Source organism: Meleagris gallopavo, chromosome 5 (assembly GCF_905368555.1).
Source record: "Meleagris gallopavo chromosome 5, MGAL_WU_HG_1.1, whole genome shotgun sequence".
NCBI classification, from domain to species: Eukaryota; Metazoa; Chordata; class Aves; order Galliformes; family Phasianidae; genus Meleagris; species Meleagris gallopavo.
The window spans coordinates 5160219-5177987 of record NC_139408.1 but is presented as its reverse complement, the minus strand read 5'-3'; the positions used below and the strand labels follow the sequence as shown (position 1 = coordinate 5177987).

At 34.9% G+C, this 17769-nt stretch overlaps 1 protein-coding gene across 10 annotated transcripts in view; it reads right to left on the bottom strand.

The window, feature by feature from the left end:
* Window positions 1-17769, bottom strand: part of LOC100539913 (leucine zipper protein 2-like) — a 251299-nt gene that overhangs the window by 18173 nt on the left and 215357 nt on the right. For all 10 annotated transcript variants that reach the window (XM_085223953.1, XM_085223956.1, XM_085223954.1 and 7 more), the window contains 2 exons: window positions 10895-10969; window positions 7726-7890 (listed from right to left, as the gene is read on the bottom strand). In XM_085223953.1, coding sequence (XP_085080079.1) covers window positions 7726-7890; window positions 10895-10969 — 240 coding nt within the window. The remainder of the gene's footprint in view (window positions 1-7725; window positions 7891-10894; window positions 10970-17769) is intronic.

Genomic DNA, 17769 nt, shown 5'->3' with positions numbered 1-17769 from the left:
CCAGTAATAAAGAATACTTTTCTCCTAGGATCTGGGTTCACCAAATGAAGTATTCTCCAAGAACAGATTCCTCGGTTTTAGGTCAGTAGGCTATTTCTTAAATTGCTCAAAACTAAACTGAATTTGAATGCCTTAAGCCTATTCTGTATTTCTTATGCTTGGTAGTTCAATGCAATGGCTCTAATTAAATTACTAGAAAATGCTATTTTTATTAATAGCCAAAATACTCAGTTGTCGAGAATCAACTGATGATACATCTTTCTGATATTTCCCAAATCACATCTTTCCTCAAATAAAAGAAAAAGAACACTTAACTATCTCTTACGTTTCCCATCCGGTCTCATATATACATTTAAAGTGAAGCTTTGTAATAGATTAATAATAGATGTTGTACAGAGGATACCCACATTAATAATTATCATCTACACCATGAACACATCCTCGGGTAGAGAAATTCTCTCGGGAGTCATTTCACAATTATATTCAAACTGGAAAGCCTCTTAAAGTTATTAATTAGACCCTCCACACATTTCAAATCTTCTTACATGTAATATTGTTAGAAAATTATTAATACTAATAATTCTTGAAGTAGATATCCTTAAGTGGAATTGCAAACGCAAGTAAATTCAATTTCTTTCTAATTGCTCTCATCTAACAAAATGAAGTCTTACAATGGCCAACCTCTTACATATCCATATATTTTTAATGGAACCTGTCACAAACACCAGTAGACAGTCACAAGATAAGGCAGTGTGTTACTATCTTTCTGCTAAATGCAACTTGAACTAAAATGATAAGTGCTATATTTTCTCCCAATTATCTCCACTGTATCTAGGAGAGAACAGTAATTAAAAATATGTTTAAAAAAAGGTCATGGCTTGACATGAGAGATGAGTAGCATAGGACAGTAACACCTGGAATGCCATCAAGGGATCACCTCTTTCTCCCTTCTGATAGGGAAAAGGAAAAAAGGGTTTATCCAGAAACCTGTTAAGGTTTCTAAGGCACTAGGGTCTGGTTCAGCTACTTGTACCCTGTAACAAGCTGGGGAGAGGTCAGAAAGCTAATCTATGAAATGCGAATAATGAGAAAGATCATGCCACTAAAACTTGAATGATATTGTTTATAATCACATTATTAAATGAGAATGATGTTGTTTTGGGACATGGAGTAAGTAAGAGTTGCCATGTGCTATTATTTTTTCCCCTCCACTTTCCCTTGACTGTACTTAGTTAAAAAAAACTTCTAAAACTAATTTAGTGTCAAGATAATGTGCTAATAATGAAGACTTATTTAAAGTAAGCAGTAAAATCAAAGAGCTTCAGCTTTCAATTTAATGATCTCCAGTGTTAAATGTTTTCCAGCATGTAATAAAATTTTATTAAAAATCAGTCACTGAAGAGCTCTAGAAAAAGGTGTGAGCAAATAAAAAAATCATTAAATGTGAGGCAAATTCAAGAAATAAAAGATACGAGGAAGGGTTGCCATGCTCTTATGAACCATCATTAATGAAAAAGTAATACAAGACTACAGTTGGCATCCAGTTGATCCTAAAGGTAATGAAAGTCTATAAAAGCCAAAAGAGAGCCATAAAAAGCAGAACAGGAAAGACTTTCATAAAGGAATAGGTCATGCTAGTCATGCTCTTTTAATTACACTGCCTTTCATTTTTTTCAAGAGAAATTTCTTCCTACATTAGGCTTGCAGATACTCAGTACTTGGGATTTCTATGGCAAGTACCTTTGGAGGACACAAGTGTTACTCACTGCTTGGAAATTAAAATCTATAACAGTGGAGGGTGTCATTTTTCAACACTATTTTATTCTCATAGTGCTCCCATGTTAGGAAAGGGTTATATTACATCACTAGTGCATATTATAAACATGGCTTCCTCTGCATTTAGTAATTGCTTATTTTAATCACTGTTTCCCAATCTCAGTGCCAAACGCAACCAAACCAGGCCATTGAAACTGCACATGCCAGTGGTACCTCATTAGCTATCAGAAGCAAAGGTTGAGAAAACACGTATGTGGGAAAACCACGAAGGTGGTCTTCCTAAGGCTTCAATGGAGCACAGTCCTGTTCACTGTCCTTGATGTTCTTTCCACGTACTCATGAACAGCCACATTTTTAATCACCTTTTCAGGTCTATATCAAAAGTAGGTCATACGTTGTACAATATTTTCAAAACAAAAGCCTTTGATCAACCTATTTCATACAACACTGAGATCAGAATGTTCATTTTCTCTGAATAAAAATATCATGGGATTTATAATATTTTTAAGCTTGAGGAAGGAATAGAGGATTCAGAAGAGATTATTTAGCTATAAAGGAAAGAATAATGCTTAGAAGTATTACATTAGGGGAAAAGGTGTTTGTTTAGCACTGAAGAGGGTGAAAATGAAAGAAAGCAAAGTAAGAGGGAAAAATCTGACTGTGAATTACTGCAGACCAAACATTCAGATAGGTGCAGAGAGAGATTTCAGTAACAGTGAGTAAGTATTCAGCAAAATCCATACAAAATTGAAGAAGAACAGTCACAAAAATTTTGCTTTACAGAACCTTGGTTTTCATTAATGTCATAATGATCCCTGAGATCCCTTCCAATCCATGTCGTTCTATGATTCTATGAATGTCAGTTTGAAATTTACTGCCTTGAGAAAAATAACTGTCAAGTTACATTTTCAGCGTGTTGTAACAACTGAGGCCACCCTGAATAAAAATAATCAGATGCATTAGAGAATCTTTTAGAGTCTTAATCTTTCTTATAATGATGAAAACAAATTCATAGCTGTATTTTTGTTGTTTCATAGGTTCTTGAGCAATGAATATGCAAGTTTTTTTTTTTTTTTTTTCAAAGGTCTGAACCTTCATTTAAACTGGAATATCATGATAAATGACCAGATTAGTAATAGCTCTAATTTTAGAAAACAGACTACTTTCTTGCATAATTTGTTCTAATTTAACTTCATACAATCATAGAATCTCAAGGTTGGAAAGGACCTACAAGATCATCTAGTCCAACTGTTCACCCATTACCATTGCTACCACAAGCACTGAGCCAGATCTCATAGCTCCTCATCCAGGAGGATACAGTGAAAGATAATATATTTCCATATTCAGCTGGCTAATTTTTTGTGAACCTGAAGGTATTATATCAGTTTTCTAGGCTATAATATATAGTAATTTAGAATACGACTAAAAAATTTTCTGTTCCGTCTTCAGAAACATGGGCTGCACCCAATTTACACATTCCTAATCCATCTTTATTCTTTCAAAATATTTCTGCATTTGAAGAAATGTAAGTGCGTAATCAAATTCTTTTTACATTTCTAGTCAATTATCATTATACAGTATTATCAATTATATGATATGAGATTTTCAATAACTAGTATTCAGTACAAATATTTAACTACTTAGTATTTCATAGAGAATCATTCTATCAATTGTTTCTATTTCTGTAGAATGAAATGAATAAGTCCTAGAGCCTAATAAGTATTCTGATTTCACAAATGGATCATTTCTAGATTAAAAAAGGTCAACAGCAAATACAAAAACTCAGCTACAAAAAAACAAACAAACAAAAAAACAACACTAATACAACCAGCAACAGAACAAACAAACAACTACCAAAAAAAATTCCCCACAAAGGAAAAATCTAAAGCCCAGATAAAATTTGTAAAGATGTATGAGCAGTAACATCATCTTCTGCTTTCAGTAACCTTGCAGTAGATGCTCAGTATCTACGCTCTCAACTAACGGTAAACTTATGTTTAACCTGAATACTAAGACATACCAACACAATAAATCAGGTTCTTGAGTTACTACACGGCCATTCCAAAATGCTTTTCAGAGTGACCACATTTCCAGACCTGTACCTTCTCTGAAGAGTTTCACAAGCTCTCATTCCTTTGCACCCTACAAGAACACTTCTGTGGGCTTAATGCCAATATAACGTTTCCTGATCTCATTTTGATGGGGAATGATTATTTCTAGATGAAAGGAAGATGGGCCACCACACTTCCAACTTTTCTGGATTTTTTACATTGATCAGTGTATGCTGGTACCTATAATAGTCACAGCAGTAGAAGCAGAAGCAACAGCTCTTGCAGCAGTTATTACTAGGAAAATGTAACTTCTTGTAGATTTTTAAATCTTTTCAAAACATATTCACAATTGCCACATGGGAATGGTAGTTCGCCTACATTTCTACAGAAGGACAGTTCTCATTTTTCAGCCTGTTTCCTCTATCAGGATTTGGACACACGTGGTGTTTGTTGGTGGTCTTTCCTTCTAGCAATGTGCAGTAGGGGACTGGGGGGGGTGTTATTTTCTTCTTCACAGTTTGAAATTCTTTGCTATTTCTCTTCTTAGAACACTGCACTCCACAAAACACACAAAGTCACAGGGCATTTATGAAAGAATTCACGTGGGGAATATGTAAAACAATGTTAGACAAAAACACCCTAGAGCAAACTAGTTGCCATTATTTTAATTGCACTCCCCATTACTTGTGTATCCAACCTTGCTACTGCAAATAGAAGCTGTTTTTCTGCTTCATTTTCATTAATATTCCAAATGACTCAAGCTCATTTTTTCTTTGCAGTTAGGGCACAGGTATCTTTACACTGCACAGCCATAGAGCCAAAGATATTTGAATGATCGCTGTCATTATAAAACATTTATTAATTTAAGTGTAATGCTAGCCTTTTCCAGAAAGGAAAATTAGAACAAATTGAGTAAGCAAGCATTCCACCTAGTGAATCCATATACTTGAAAACACGTCTATAACGTCAGAGTTGTTCCATATGCCAAGCTACAGTTAGTAAAAGAGGCCTCAATTGGATGTCAATACCAGTACTCTGATTCACAGATGACCCCAGCCCATGTTCCCCACGGCAGGTACCCCAGGCAATTTTCATCCATTAACAATAACCTACCTAGATGTACCTAAATGGTAAAGCTTTGAGTCCTTAGGCAGTCATCTAGAGATTGGAAATTTTCCTTTCAAAGATTTCTAGCCCTCTTCCTTCTCCCTAGTGTGTCACAGGGATGACACAAGACAGTTGCTGCAGCTGTTGCATTTGGCAACTCCAAATTCACTTGGGTGCATTCTCCACTTCCAGGAGACAGAATGTTACTTGCTGGGACATTTTGGTGTGAAAAGAAACTATGGAATACAAGGAACTGTCAACAATCTAGAAAGATCAAGACCTCATAGTTCAGGATTAATGACCATCTTTCTCAGTTGTGTGGGGTTTCCTTTGAGATGTTAGTGTCAATGAACTCGCATGCAGACAGCCTTTGGGAAGTGCTTTCACCAGTGAAATCTGTTATGGTGGCTACAGGATGGATAAAATGGATTTTGTCTGAAATATTAGTACCTACTCCCTATGTTTTCGTAAATTGTCCATGTTAAGGTGTAGCAAAATGCATTGCTATTAATCAGTTCAAGGGAACTAGACCTTTGATTTTAGTGATTTATGTGCATTTATGCACTAATTTTTGAATCTCTACGCAAGTCTCTTTATCTTACAGTCTCTTGAAAAAAGAAAATGACACTTTCGCAAATCAAATCTTTATAATGAACATTCACAAGAAATTAAGAAATTTACTTTTCTAATTATCCTTTCTGCATCATGTTCTTGTCTTAAACATCTTCATTAGCAAGCACTCATATTGTGGTTTCCAGCTCTCAATACAAAAATACAACCTTCTTATTGCCACTGTTTTTAGTGAGAAGTGCCCCAACCTCACAGATGACTGCATATTTAAGTGATGCAGATCCACTTCCATGGATTTAAAATAAATGTGACTATTTTAGAATAAACTTCTTATGTAGGATGAGGATATCCTACCATGAGAAGGTATTTACCAGACACTGATAATTTCTTTCCTCAAAGTTCAACTGCCTCTCAGTTACAAGATGCTCATATGAAGTTCTCATTTTCACATAGGAAAAGTAATCAAACACAATTACACTCACCAGAATACAAGCTTGGTATATTAAAATATTTATGCAAATGTAATAGAGAAAGAACACTGTCTAGTTAGAACAATATCTGTAGTTAGATTGACTTAGTCTGCAAGATTAAAAAAAACAACAAGGAAAAGATATATGAGAATGGATATTATTCTTTTTAGAAAAATAAGAAAAATGCCTTCCATAAAAGGCTTAAATGTAGACATTCTGGACTGGCTATGCTGACTTGACAACCTATTTTACAGTAGCAGATTTCAGTGGTTTTATAATCACAGATAATGCAGATTTATAATAATGAGGTGTCAATGTGAGGAAGAGCAGGACTCAGAACCATCAGTTTTGCAGACATTTTCATGGCATATGCCATGTGCAGAGAAATGTGAACAATGTCTATTAAAGCAGGAGCATAAGTTATTCAAGCACTGTTGGGATACAGAGGACTCAGACTGCTGCACAGAAATATTGCTATATTTCATAAACTGGAACATTAAACACAAAATCAATTTGATTATGGAAAAAGAATGAAGATAATTTTGCGTTTCAATCTAATGTCATAAATTCAGTTCCAAACACTATGCTATATTTCTTTGCTGTGCCAGGGATTACGTGCTCCTGAAATCTCAGTCTACATATCCTTGAGTCCATCTTTCTTCAGAATGGAGAACCAGCTGTCTTAATCTAAGTGATGTCTAATATACTCATGGGCTGTTACTAAATAATAAGCTGGTTTCTTTCTAGAGGTAATGGTTTACGAAGTAAAGGCTTCTCACTGTGAAACAGTTAAGGAACCTACAGTTGTTATGGTAAGAGAAGCAACATGAGATCCAGCTTTATAATCATATTCAACTTTCTGACATTACAGTTCAATTTTAATTACATAGAGAAAGATTTCTGATGTTTGGCTTCAATCTCTGTACTAATGGTGCGTATCAACAGCTGCTATAAAAATTACAATCTCTTTTTATATTTCATGAAAGAGTTGTGAAATTTAAGGGGAACATGAAACTCTCGCTCCACCATCCTGCTGTAAAATTTTCTTCCTTAGGCTCAGTCTAAATGTATCGAATCACATGAATAGATGAGCAAAATGCAACCCTGGAAATGGAAATTTTCTGAATATCCGTCAATCACTGTACATCTCAACTGTGATAAAATGCTTTAATTTATAGAATCAAAATGCTTTACAAACCAGTTCTTTAATCATATTTATTCCTAAACTGTTGTTCCTATTTCCTCAATGTATTCTGCAAATCAAACATTCCCTGGCCTATCATTGCAGCCCTTTTGGCAAATTCTGTTTGAGCATACCAACATGCTTTACTCTTCTATATTGGCCTTTGTCATGGCTTTTTTTGTGAAAAACAAAAAGTGCCTCACTGTTCAGTGCTGTAGTACCACAAGTACATTATCAGTATCTGGCAGGTAAATAATCCCGTGGATTTCCATTCTTGCTTGTTTTAGATGCAAATCCATCTTCCTCGTAGATTTGTTATGTGGACACAGCTCATTTAGCAAGCAATAGATGGAATTTTGCTTCTCAGCAAACAAAAGTACTAATTTCCCAACTCTGTGAAAGTTTACTGATAACAGAAATTGGCTTAGAATTATCTTTAAAATTCATCCTAATCTTGCAATGAATTTTAAATCCTCCTTAGTTCCAGTTTGATGCTCTTACAGGACAAACTCTCAAAGATGCTTGAAAAAAAAAAAAAAAAAAAAAAAGAGTGAGGGAGAAACAATACCTTGGTGCTTATCACTGGAAATTGAACTTTTGAGCCCTTTGTAGCTGAGGATGTCAGCTTCTCTGCTGGTTTTGAAGGGATTCGATGTATAGCAGGAGGCTGATTGTGCAGAATGGAGGACAGGCAAAGCTGCACAGTGTCCTTGAGAGCTTTCAGCTGTGAATCCTGGGGAAAACAAGAAAATATCACTTCTGAGATGTGTTATTATGAATGGAACCACTTCCTTTATCTTTTTGTATTAAGGCTAACATTTACAAACAACAGCTGCTATTTCTTTCTATTACTACTAGCAGAATTATGTGTTTTTTATATTAAGTTACTGTGCACTAGACACCAAAATACCTAAAAAATCCTTGCATTCTTCTCTTTCATGACTGCATTTTATCTATATTGGTTACTGCAAATACTTACTGAATTCCATTTTATCATCAAAGGAACAAATATACCACCTACCAAATCTCATCATGTTCAGATTTTTACATATAATATTTAGTAGAGAGAAGTAGATACTTGCAAGTACTGCAAAGACATAGACTTTGCACGGAATTTTGCCTACAATGTTCAGGATAATTAGTATTTTTCTACATTATAAAGACTGATTTTAATCCCACAGAAGTATATACATGAGAGCAGTTATCCATGTGCCTATTATGCCTTTACGCTCTATAGTAAGCCACAGGCCTACCCACCTGTTAAGACTGATTTGTCCACATCGATTACTGTACTTTAAGCCAACCTATACCTTTTAATTGGTGAATTGTTCTCATAATTACATGATAGTGTCTGCAGCTTGAGCCATAATACTGCTGTTTTTACTCATAAATACAGATGTACTCATGAAAGCAGCAGTCTGACAATGAACAAAGTTGAGGCAGTAAGAGCAGTGAGATAACTACTCACTGAGGAGGTCCCATTTTAAAATCTGTGTTCAATCACTACAAGTCGTTTGGAGAATCAAATATTATTTATTTCATTCATCACAATTGTCTCAGGGGAGCTGAACAGCATTTGGCCTTAAAAAATCTTGCTTTTTTGTATTAAAAATCTGCCTATAAACAATACAACCACACATTTTGGCCTTTAAAGATTTTTTTGAAGGACTCTGAGGTATACCATGCCTAAAGCTGATGGGAAATACATGTATATGTAAAATACTGCATGCTAGATTTGTCAAATATTATGTATACAATGTAAAAATATTTCACAAATATGAATCATGAGCAATGAGATACGGTACACAAAATCTTGTTTTAGTTTACTTGCTAAATGAATATTTTTAGATCCTATGTTTTATGTCAGATAAACCTCCAGTAAATTCGAATACGGGATGTATCTTATAATTGAGAGGCTCTGAGAAAAATCAGCAAACATTTAGTAGGGAATACTTCCCTACTTCTGTAGGGAAACTTTTATGAAAAGGGCTCTTCCAGAATCTGAGGGATAAGTAGACTCTTGACCCCAGGAAGAAGTTAAGGTAGGGGTGCTGGTCCTCAGAAATTTATCTCCAGATAATTTCTTCCAGATAATTACTTATCTTTTCACCCCCCTCTCCTACTTATCTTTTCACCCCCTTCTCCTGTCCTTCAGTGCTTGCTTTGCCGTGGCTATGGCCAGTCGTAAATACTGTCAAGATGATATGCATGTATTTATATTTTCCTCTTTATACTCTTGAGACAAGACAGAGTTGGACTCAATATAGAACAAACGGGGCTGTAGCAAAGCAAAAAATGTCAGGCTTCCCAGGATCCCATCATGAGAGTTAAAGAAATGCTGCAGTGCAAATACACTAATGTGAGACTACAGTAATGTGAGACATTAAATCTACTGTCTGCAAAAACAATACTTACAGCAAATAATAAAAACAGAAGTTTGATACCCTCCCGAAAGTACAATATAATTCTATGCCAATTTATAGTCACATTTTGAGACTTGGTTACTCAATTAGTCTTTTCCCATACAGCTCATGTCCTAAAAACACACTGCTCTCTCTACATCAACCCCACTCCTACTGCATATGCTAACTTCGTCAACATCTTCACTGCACTCATCTCCAACTATTTTTAGTTCATAGAGAAAAACTTTTGACCAGGGCAGAATAGGTATTTGAAAACTTAAATGATCTTACTACTCTGCAGTGAGAATAAGCATGGGCACTGTGCCCCAACGAGCTCTTTCAAAATTCCACATGTATGAGCTTTGGACTTTTCGTTCTCTATTTCCATGGCTCTTTCTCATCACAGAATCATAAACCTTGGAAAAGACCAGTAAGATTATTGAGTTCAACCTTCAACCCATTCCATCACCACCATGCCCCCTAAACCAAACAAACTATTGATGCCATCCAAGGACTTTCTCAGTGGTAATTTACCAGAAGATGATTCCAGTCCTCTGGAAGAAAACCTAAAGAATTATAACCTACTCATAAATTAAAATTCCATAATGTTTACTAGGAAAGAAACATAGGGTCAGAGAAGTCAATTGAGCGTGCTGCAAGCCCCCATTTAATTTGCAGACTGGTTTCCTTAATAGCATTCTCATTAGAAGTTCCTGATGTCAAATGCTCTTTACTTTCTCCTTCACAGCTGTCCACACTATTACAGAAGGGTACATTTAGAAGATTTTTTTTTTTTCTCCAAGTATTCTCCCTTTGTCATTGCCATAGACAGCAACTGGCTCTAGTGGGAGAACATGCCTGTGAGTGTGTATGCATGTGCAGAGTGAACACACTTAATTACCCAATTAATATGAGGAGCAGGTCAGTTGAATGTACTTGCAAGAAACAGCTACTACATGGCCAGCAATGCACACAGGTTTAGATAATGCTTCTGTGATTACTGTTTACGTTGAAGAAATTTTGGAGGTAAATCCTCAGTCAAAAGGAGAATTTCAGTTACTGCGATACTGATAAGCAGAAAAATACTTTAGTGAAAAGTAATAGTTCTTTAGAAGCCTCTGAGACCTTTTCAACCTGATTTTTCTCTTAAAAAATCTGCAGCTTTATCTAACATCACACAACATGATTATTTCCACTGATTTAAACCAAGTGACTCCCAAGCATGTGCCATTAAATACACACCTACACTTCTACAACATTTTCACTTGTTTTTGTCAAGCTACGTACAAACATTCACAGCTAATAAACACGCTTACATCACGTTACACTTCTTACCTTGTCAAGGGCTGCCTTTTCCAATTCATCTTTTGCAGCTGCTAGTTTCTGTTCCAGATCTGTTAGCCGTTGTGCCTGTGGGAATAAAAAAGAAAAAGCAACATAATCTTGGCTTTATAATATAGTAAAATTTAATAATATTTAATAAGAAAGTTACACTGTAACTTTTCATCCCATAATTTTTCACGCAGTACCTGAGAAGAAAAAAAAATGTAAACTTTGCGGGTAAAATATATGATTTGATTCAGAAATGCTCGCCAAAAGACAAAAGGATACTATTTTCCCCAAAGAAAAATGTGTATTTTTACATGTGAACTTGAGTCCGCACCATTTGTATGAATGCAAGTTTACTTTTTAATTTCTGTGCCAGAAGCAAAAGTAATTCCATGATATAAAGTACTTACAACTGCGCCACAGTATTATTCTGAAAAAATAATATTCAAAGATTTAATTAATTTATTTATCTCACTTCTTTTTCTAATAAGCACATGATTTTGTTATTTTAAATTAGATATTAAAAAGTCAGTGTAGGCATAGAACAGAGAAATCACCTCATACATTCACAGACATTGAGCCCCTTATGAGATGACACTGTCTGCTGGTACACAAAAGGTTAGCTCCAAATTTGTTTCTCCACCTTCTTCCCTTGAGATACAAAAGGAACATTCACAGGATAGTGAGTTATGCAGCTATACAGAGAAAAAGCATTTAGGGAGCTCTGGATTCACATCAGCATTGGGCACCCAAGTCCGCATCCAGTGTGGGAGGACTGCTGCCTTTTACACGGCACAATACTATTTGCCTGCAGGGTCCTTTGGGAGGAGAGATCAAGAGATGATGCTTGCCAGCATTAGGCATAGGTTGCACTGTCTGACAAAAGAACAAAAGCCTGCCATTCGTACTTCCCTGACCACATAAAGAACCACTTAGTCACATCTTAGAACAGGATCAGACCTCAATTTGGGGATTAATCAGAGCCACGTTTTCATTACTAAGAAATGTATGTTTGGTTACACCATACTGCCTTCAAGCAAAAGTCAACCTCTTGCTCAGATACAGAATGCATTCACAAGGGACTTCCCTGCAATTTCTATTGCATTACATTTCTTTGAGCTGACACTAGTCACTGCCACACATGCAAAAGAGAATGGACCACTGGTTTAGCTCATCAGCACACAACACAGCAGCCAATATAAAAGAATTCACTGATTTCACTTGATTTTGCATAGTTTGCCTTGACATCACATAAGAGGAAAACACTTCTTAATTTTTCATTAACATTTTGATTCTTGGTACTTATGAAAATATTTTTTCCCTAGATACACAAATTTCAATTTCACAGAATGAGAAACAATATTTGAAAAACAGCGTGTATAATAATTAAATGTTTTCAATTTCCATTAAGAAGGAAATTATGCAAAATAAAATTTTCATGGTAGATGAGAGGCCAGCATGGCATCTCTGATGGTGTTCATCACAAAAGGTTTAGGATTACATAGAGGATGATGGATTGTTACTTGGTCAGTCAACTTTTCCATTCAGCACCATCTCTGAAAAATCAGAAGATACAAATTCCCAGGTGTTTGGTTTTCTTTTACATGAATTATTAGGTAGCTGGAAATCTAGGTAGTGATACGAAGAAGGTACCAGGAGCTACAGGGAAGAAGCTACTGCTTCTTTCGTATCACAGCAATGTATGGTGACATTATTCTTGGTGAAAATGCAGTCATATCAAAATAAAATTTGAGGGGAAGTATTTCATTTATTTAATGGGTGCCTGCCATTAGAAAGAATGAAGTAATCTTACATGGACCGAAAACACTACTCACATTAAGCAAAACATATTCTGTTTATGGAGGAAAGGACAAAGGTATGTATTAATACTCTTCCCATGGGCATCATTTATCAAATCTTATTATTTTTTGTGCTATCACATATCTGAGAATGGTCTTTATCTGCATGTATGTTTGTTTCATTTCACAGATTACTGAATCAAAAAGCCACTGATTCAATGGAAATGAAGTGACAATAAAATTCTAGCATTAAAAATGTTTCTTTTCTGGAACGCTCACTTAAAAGTAGTGATGCCTATTTACATCTTGATCCCTGAACTGCAAAATCATCAATTTTTTTCTGATTTTTTTTTTTCTTTTGCCTGTGAAGTTTGAATTCTTATTGCAATGATTTCACTGCTATTTTAAGTTAAAAATATTTTGAAGGAGCTTGTTCAATGAATGTGGCCTAGGCCCTTCATAAAGAACAAGTGCAAAATACAAGGCCAGTTTTCATAAAGAGGTAAAAATTTTTGCAAAGCTTTGTCTGGGAAAACTTAAAAATATCTTTTCTCTTGGGCATTCTTGTAGAATATTCAATGGTCCATCAGGTCTTACTGATAAAACTGAAATAAATTGATTCTTCATCCCCTGAAAGAATGCGATGAGGAATTACTGTCTGTGAAGTGTACTTTTACAGATCAAAGGAATGTAATTACCACCGTGAATTACATTACACACTGTGCCTATACTTAAATTCTTCCAGGCATAATAAATATTAAAAAAATAAAGAAGAAAAAGTAGAGAACGAATGTGATTTCAAGGAGAGAGAAATCCAAAGTGATATCAAATGTATTTCTAGCAGATAATTGAGACCTGAGTGAGTTTCTATAAATACCAAAACAATGTAAAGACAACGCCTGTATGTGTTTGGATGTCCAAGAATTTACAATTATAATACCTATACAACAAGTTTCAGATGAGGTAAGGGACAAAACAGCATGGTTACAAATAATGCACATCTATTACAAATAGATGTAATATTTTCAACTCCATTTTATTTTACAAAAAGCCTTAAGGAAGTGTTTGAAAAATAAAATACTTAGTGTACAAATTTTTACTTAATAATTCATTATATTGTTTAAATAGGACAACTTTTTAATTGGAAATCACTTAACCTGAAGATGGAACAACTGCTTAATTGAATAAATTATCCAGTAAACTGAAGCTTCTGCGCTTATTCTGTAAGCATTATTAGTATCCTAGAAATGCACAGATTTGCCTTTCTGAATTTTACTGTTTATTGCACAACTGTACTGTTCTTAGAGGATAAATGTAACAAAGAATAGCACTTTTTGGTAGCTACACCATTAAATTACATGTGAACCTTACGTATGACATTTAGGAACACTGAGTTGTATTTCGAGTACTTTTAAACAAGAATAAAAATCAGTTACAAATAGAATTTCTATAAAATCCCACAGATTCTACGTTTTCTTGATGCTCACTGCTACCACAATACTTTAATCTCTCATTCTAAAAAGGAAATAAGGCCTTTGTCAGTTTAATTAGTGGAAATTTCGCTTTATCTTCCCCAATTCTCATGCTTTTCCTTGACATAAATCTAATTACAATAAAAGCAAAATGGAAGTTTGTTGGGGTGTTACTGAAGTACTTTAGATTTAACTAAAGGCAAATAATTATTTCCCTGCAGAAACAAACTCAGAAAACACACACACACACACAAACACAACGAAACACCACTAAGGACGTTTACGCGTGGTCTTTTTAATTTTTTTTTATTATTATTTTTATTTTTTAATTTTAAACCTCTCTTTTTCCTGATATATACTTACATGAGGTGTACCAATCCTACTACTTTCTCTGACCCCTGGGCAGTTTGGACTTATTCAACGCTTTACGTGACAATATGTTTAAGTTTTTAAACTCTACTGGGCACATATAAAAGCTTTATTATACTATTTAGAAAATGTCAATGTCCCAATCCACTTCAATTTGATATTGATAGAAAAACTCTGCTCATTTTGGTGAAAGCTGGACCAGGACTGTAAATCAATTGAGTAGCTGAATGCTATTCAATGCCTGTTAAATCTAAAGCTGCAACTGCTAGATTTAGTTAAATTCAACTCTCTTTCATGCTGGCTACTGAGTAGCCTTGTCACTCACAGGAACTCAGATTAGCTGTTTAAGATTGCATTAATACCTAATGCAAATCCACGTTCTTAAAGCTATACCCTAAGGGCCATACAAACTTTCCTGAAAGAAATTATCAATTCATTAGAAAATTCATAACAGTTTAAGCTTATAACCACATCATAAAAAAATCCTACAACGAGCTAATGCACCTGACTTATTAATTACTGAGATAATATTCACATTTCATGAGCCTGTGTTTTCCCAAACTGCATGAAACTATTAAAAAACAGAACAGTAGAAGATTTGGTTGAATAAAAGTCACCAGTAAACGATGATACAAATGCATCATCTGAAGGTGTTCAAGGACAGAGTGGATGGGGCCTTGAGCAGCCTGATCTAATATTAGATATGGAGATTGGCAGCCCTGCCTGCAGCAGTGGGGTTGGAGCTTGATGATCCTTCAGGTCCCTTCCAACCCAAGCCACTCTGTGATTCTATGATCATCTAACATCCTTACCAGGAAATATATAAAGGGATACCTCTCCACTTTCTTACATGTCATATATCGTTATATGAAAAAATTTCCTGTGTATGCAAATGGCATTGGAAATATTTTTTCAACATTTCCTGGACCTTAGTCTGCTACCACATTGCTAACATTAACACATTTTTAACAATTCTAACGTTACTGAAAAAAATATATACAAATAACTAAAAATACAGCATTTGAAGTAGAAAACACGTAATAGCAAAATATATGTTTAACAGTGAAAACTTCATAAGGAAAAGCCACAATCTAGATAAAACTTTCTAAATACTTTTCTGAAGGCTTACAAGTAACACTATACTGCTACTCATGAGAACAATAATTAAAAAAATAATAAAACCCACCACCTCCAAAACTCAACTAGTCAGTGTTTTTTTGCCCTACTTCAAAAGGATTTAAATTAAAACAAACTAAAAAAAAAGAAATCAAAATCTTGTGCTTCATGAAAGCAAGTACTTAATCTACAATGATAGAAGACAGCAAAATATCCCTGCTAGCTGTCCTATCTCAACAAGATAGTTATCTCAAAAATAATTAATCTTTTCATAATCAATCTATCAGTTACCAAGAAAACATCAGCCAGGTATTTATGCAGAGGTAATATGCTTCACAAAAATCAAGTTAGCAAGTGTAATTTTATAGTCTTGGTAAATTAAAATACTAAAAAACCCAACTCAATAATGATTTGCCTTAAAGTCTTTTCCTACATCCAATAAGAAGACAGATTCAATTGCAAACAGTTGATAAACTGAAAAATAAAATTTTATGTCCACTAGTGGTAATATCCACTAGAAGCACTCACAGCACTATAAAAAAAATCCTTCAGTGAATAATCAACAGAAGCATTATAATTAAAGTATAAGCCTCATCATTTGAAAAAAAAAAAATCTAGCAACTCCAAAGACTGAAATACATATATATACTGCAAGAGCAACAGAGATCCTGAAGCCACATAGTTTTAGTTCAGCACTTAGTTAGCTCTGTATTAGTCCAACTACTAGAGTAGAAGTATCTCAAGGAAGACCCCACAGTCTCGCACCTTCCACCTCTCCCTCTACATGTTATCCTATAGAATCCTTCACAGCCCAAACCATCAGCCATCTAAACTGGCAAAACAGAAAAACAACCTGGTCACCAAATTCATGCTCAATCCTAATATGTCTAGACAACAAAAGCTGAATTCTGTAATTTCCAGAAATCAATATATAAATAGACCAGCCTTCATGTGATAACAGCTTCAGACAGAAAACTACAATATACTTTTTCAGCCATCAGTGCAATTGCTTTTAGGAATACACTTACAATTTTTTTCCTACCATTATGATTACTTTTGGCAAAAAGTCCTTAGAAAAAATCCACTTATTTTCTAGCAAATCATGAAAACAGTAACTACAAATTATCACATTTCTATCAAGAAGATTTAGCTCTCCTCAGCAACACCATCCTGGTTGTCATACATCACCTGACACAACAACTTCTGTAGAATAGCATTAATTACTCATTAAGCTATTAAATATTTAACTTCACTGATTGTGTAATTACCTTGTATTGCAAATGCTTTGAAAGTAAAATGTCATCAATCTTACTGTCTGGCTTTCCATAAACTGATGTACACAAACGGAACCAGAGCATGAAATGCAAACCACTCCATATTCCCAGGCTTACAGAGAACCTGATCTGCATGTGCAACCACCAAATGGCTTATCTATTACTCACAAATCTTTAGCAATGAAAATACAAAGGCAATCATTCCTGAGCTAAGGATGAAGAAGAGCATCGTGCAACACTCGTAGTAATGACTCCTCCTCCTGCTCTCAAAGATCTTCACTACAAGAGCACAAAACATAGTTCAGAATAATGACTCAAAATACTATCACTCAGGTCAGGGGTAGATTTCACAGGATCCCTTTGACACCCTATTACTTAAGCCTCTCTCTCCAAATTTTGGTCCCTCCTAAAATTTTTTGAGTATTGTTTTAGGCAAAAGATTATTTTTCCATCTAATATCGCTGTGTAATTACAGACTGATAGAAACTTTCACTTTGTAATTTCTCCTTAGTTCAGTTTGTGCATCATTGCTTTTATGCTTTATGTAGTGGTACCAGGCTTTAAGGCCCTAATCCTTCACAGGCTCAGCAAAGAGATGAAAAATCTGAAGACTGAAAAAGAACAAATGTGATGGTCATGTTCAGAAAAAGAAGAAAGAGATCACGACTTACAGATCTGTTATCATAACTCTCATTTTTGAAAAAAATACTGGGAAGAGTAATCAAGCCACCTCTCTAGAGGACAGTTTTATTTACTGTATATCATTCATGAACAGAACAATGAACTAAACATTTACTCATCAAATGCTCTGGTGACGTCAAACTCCTTGAGTCACAGATGATAGCTTTTCT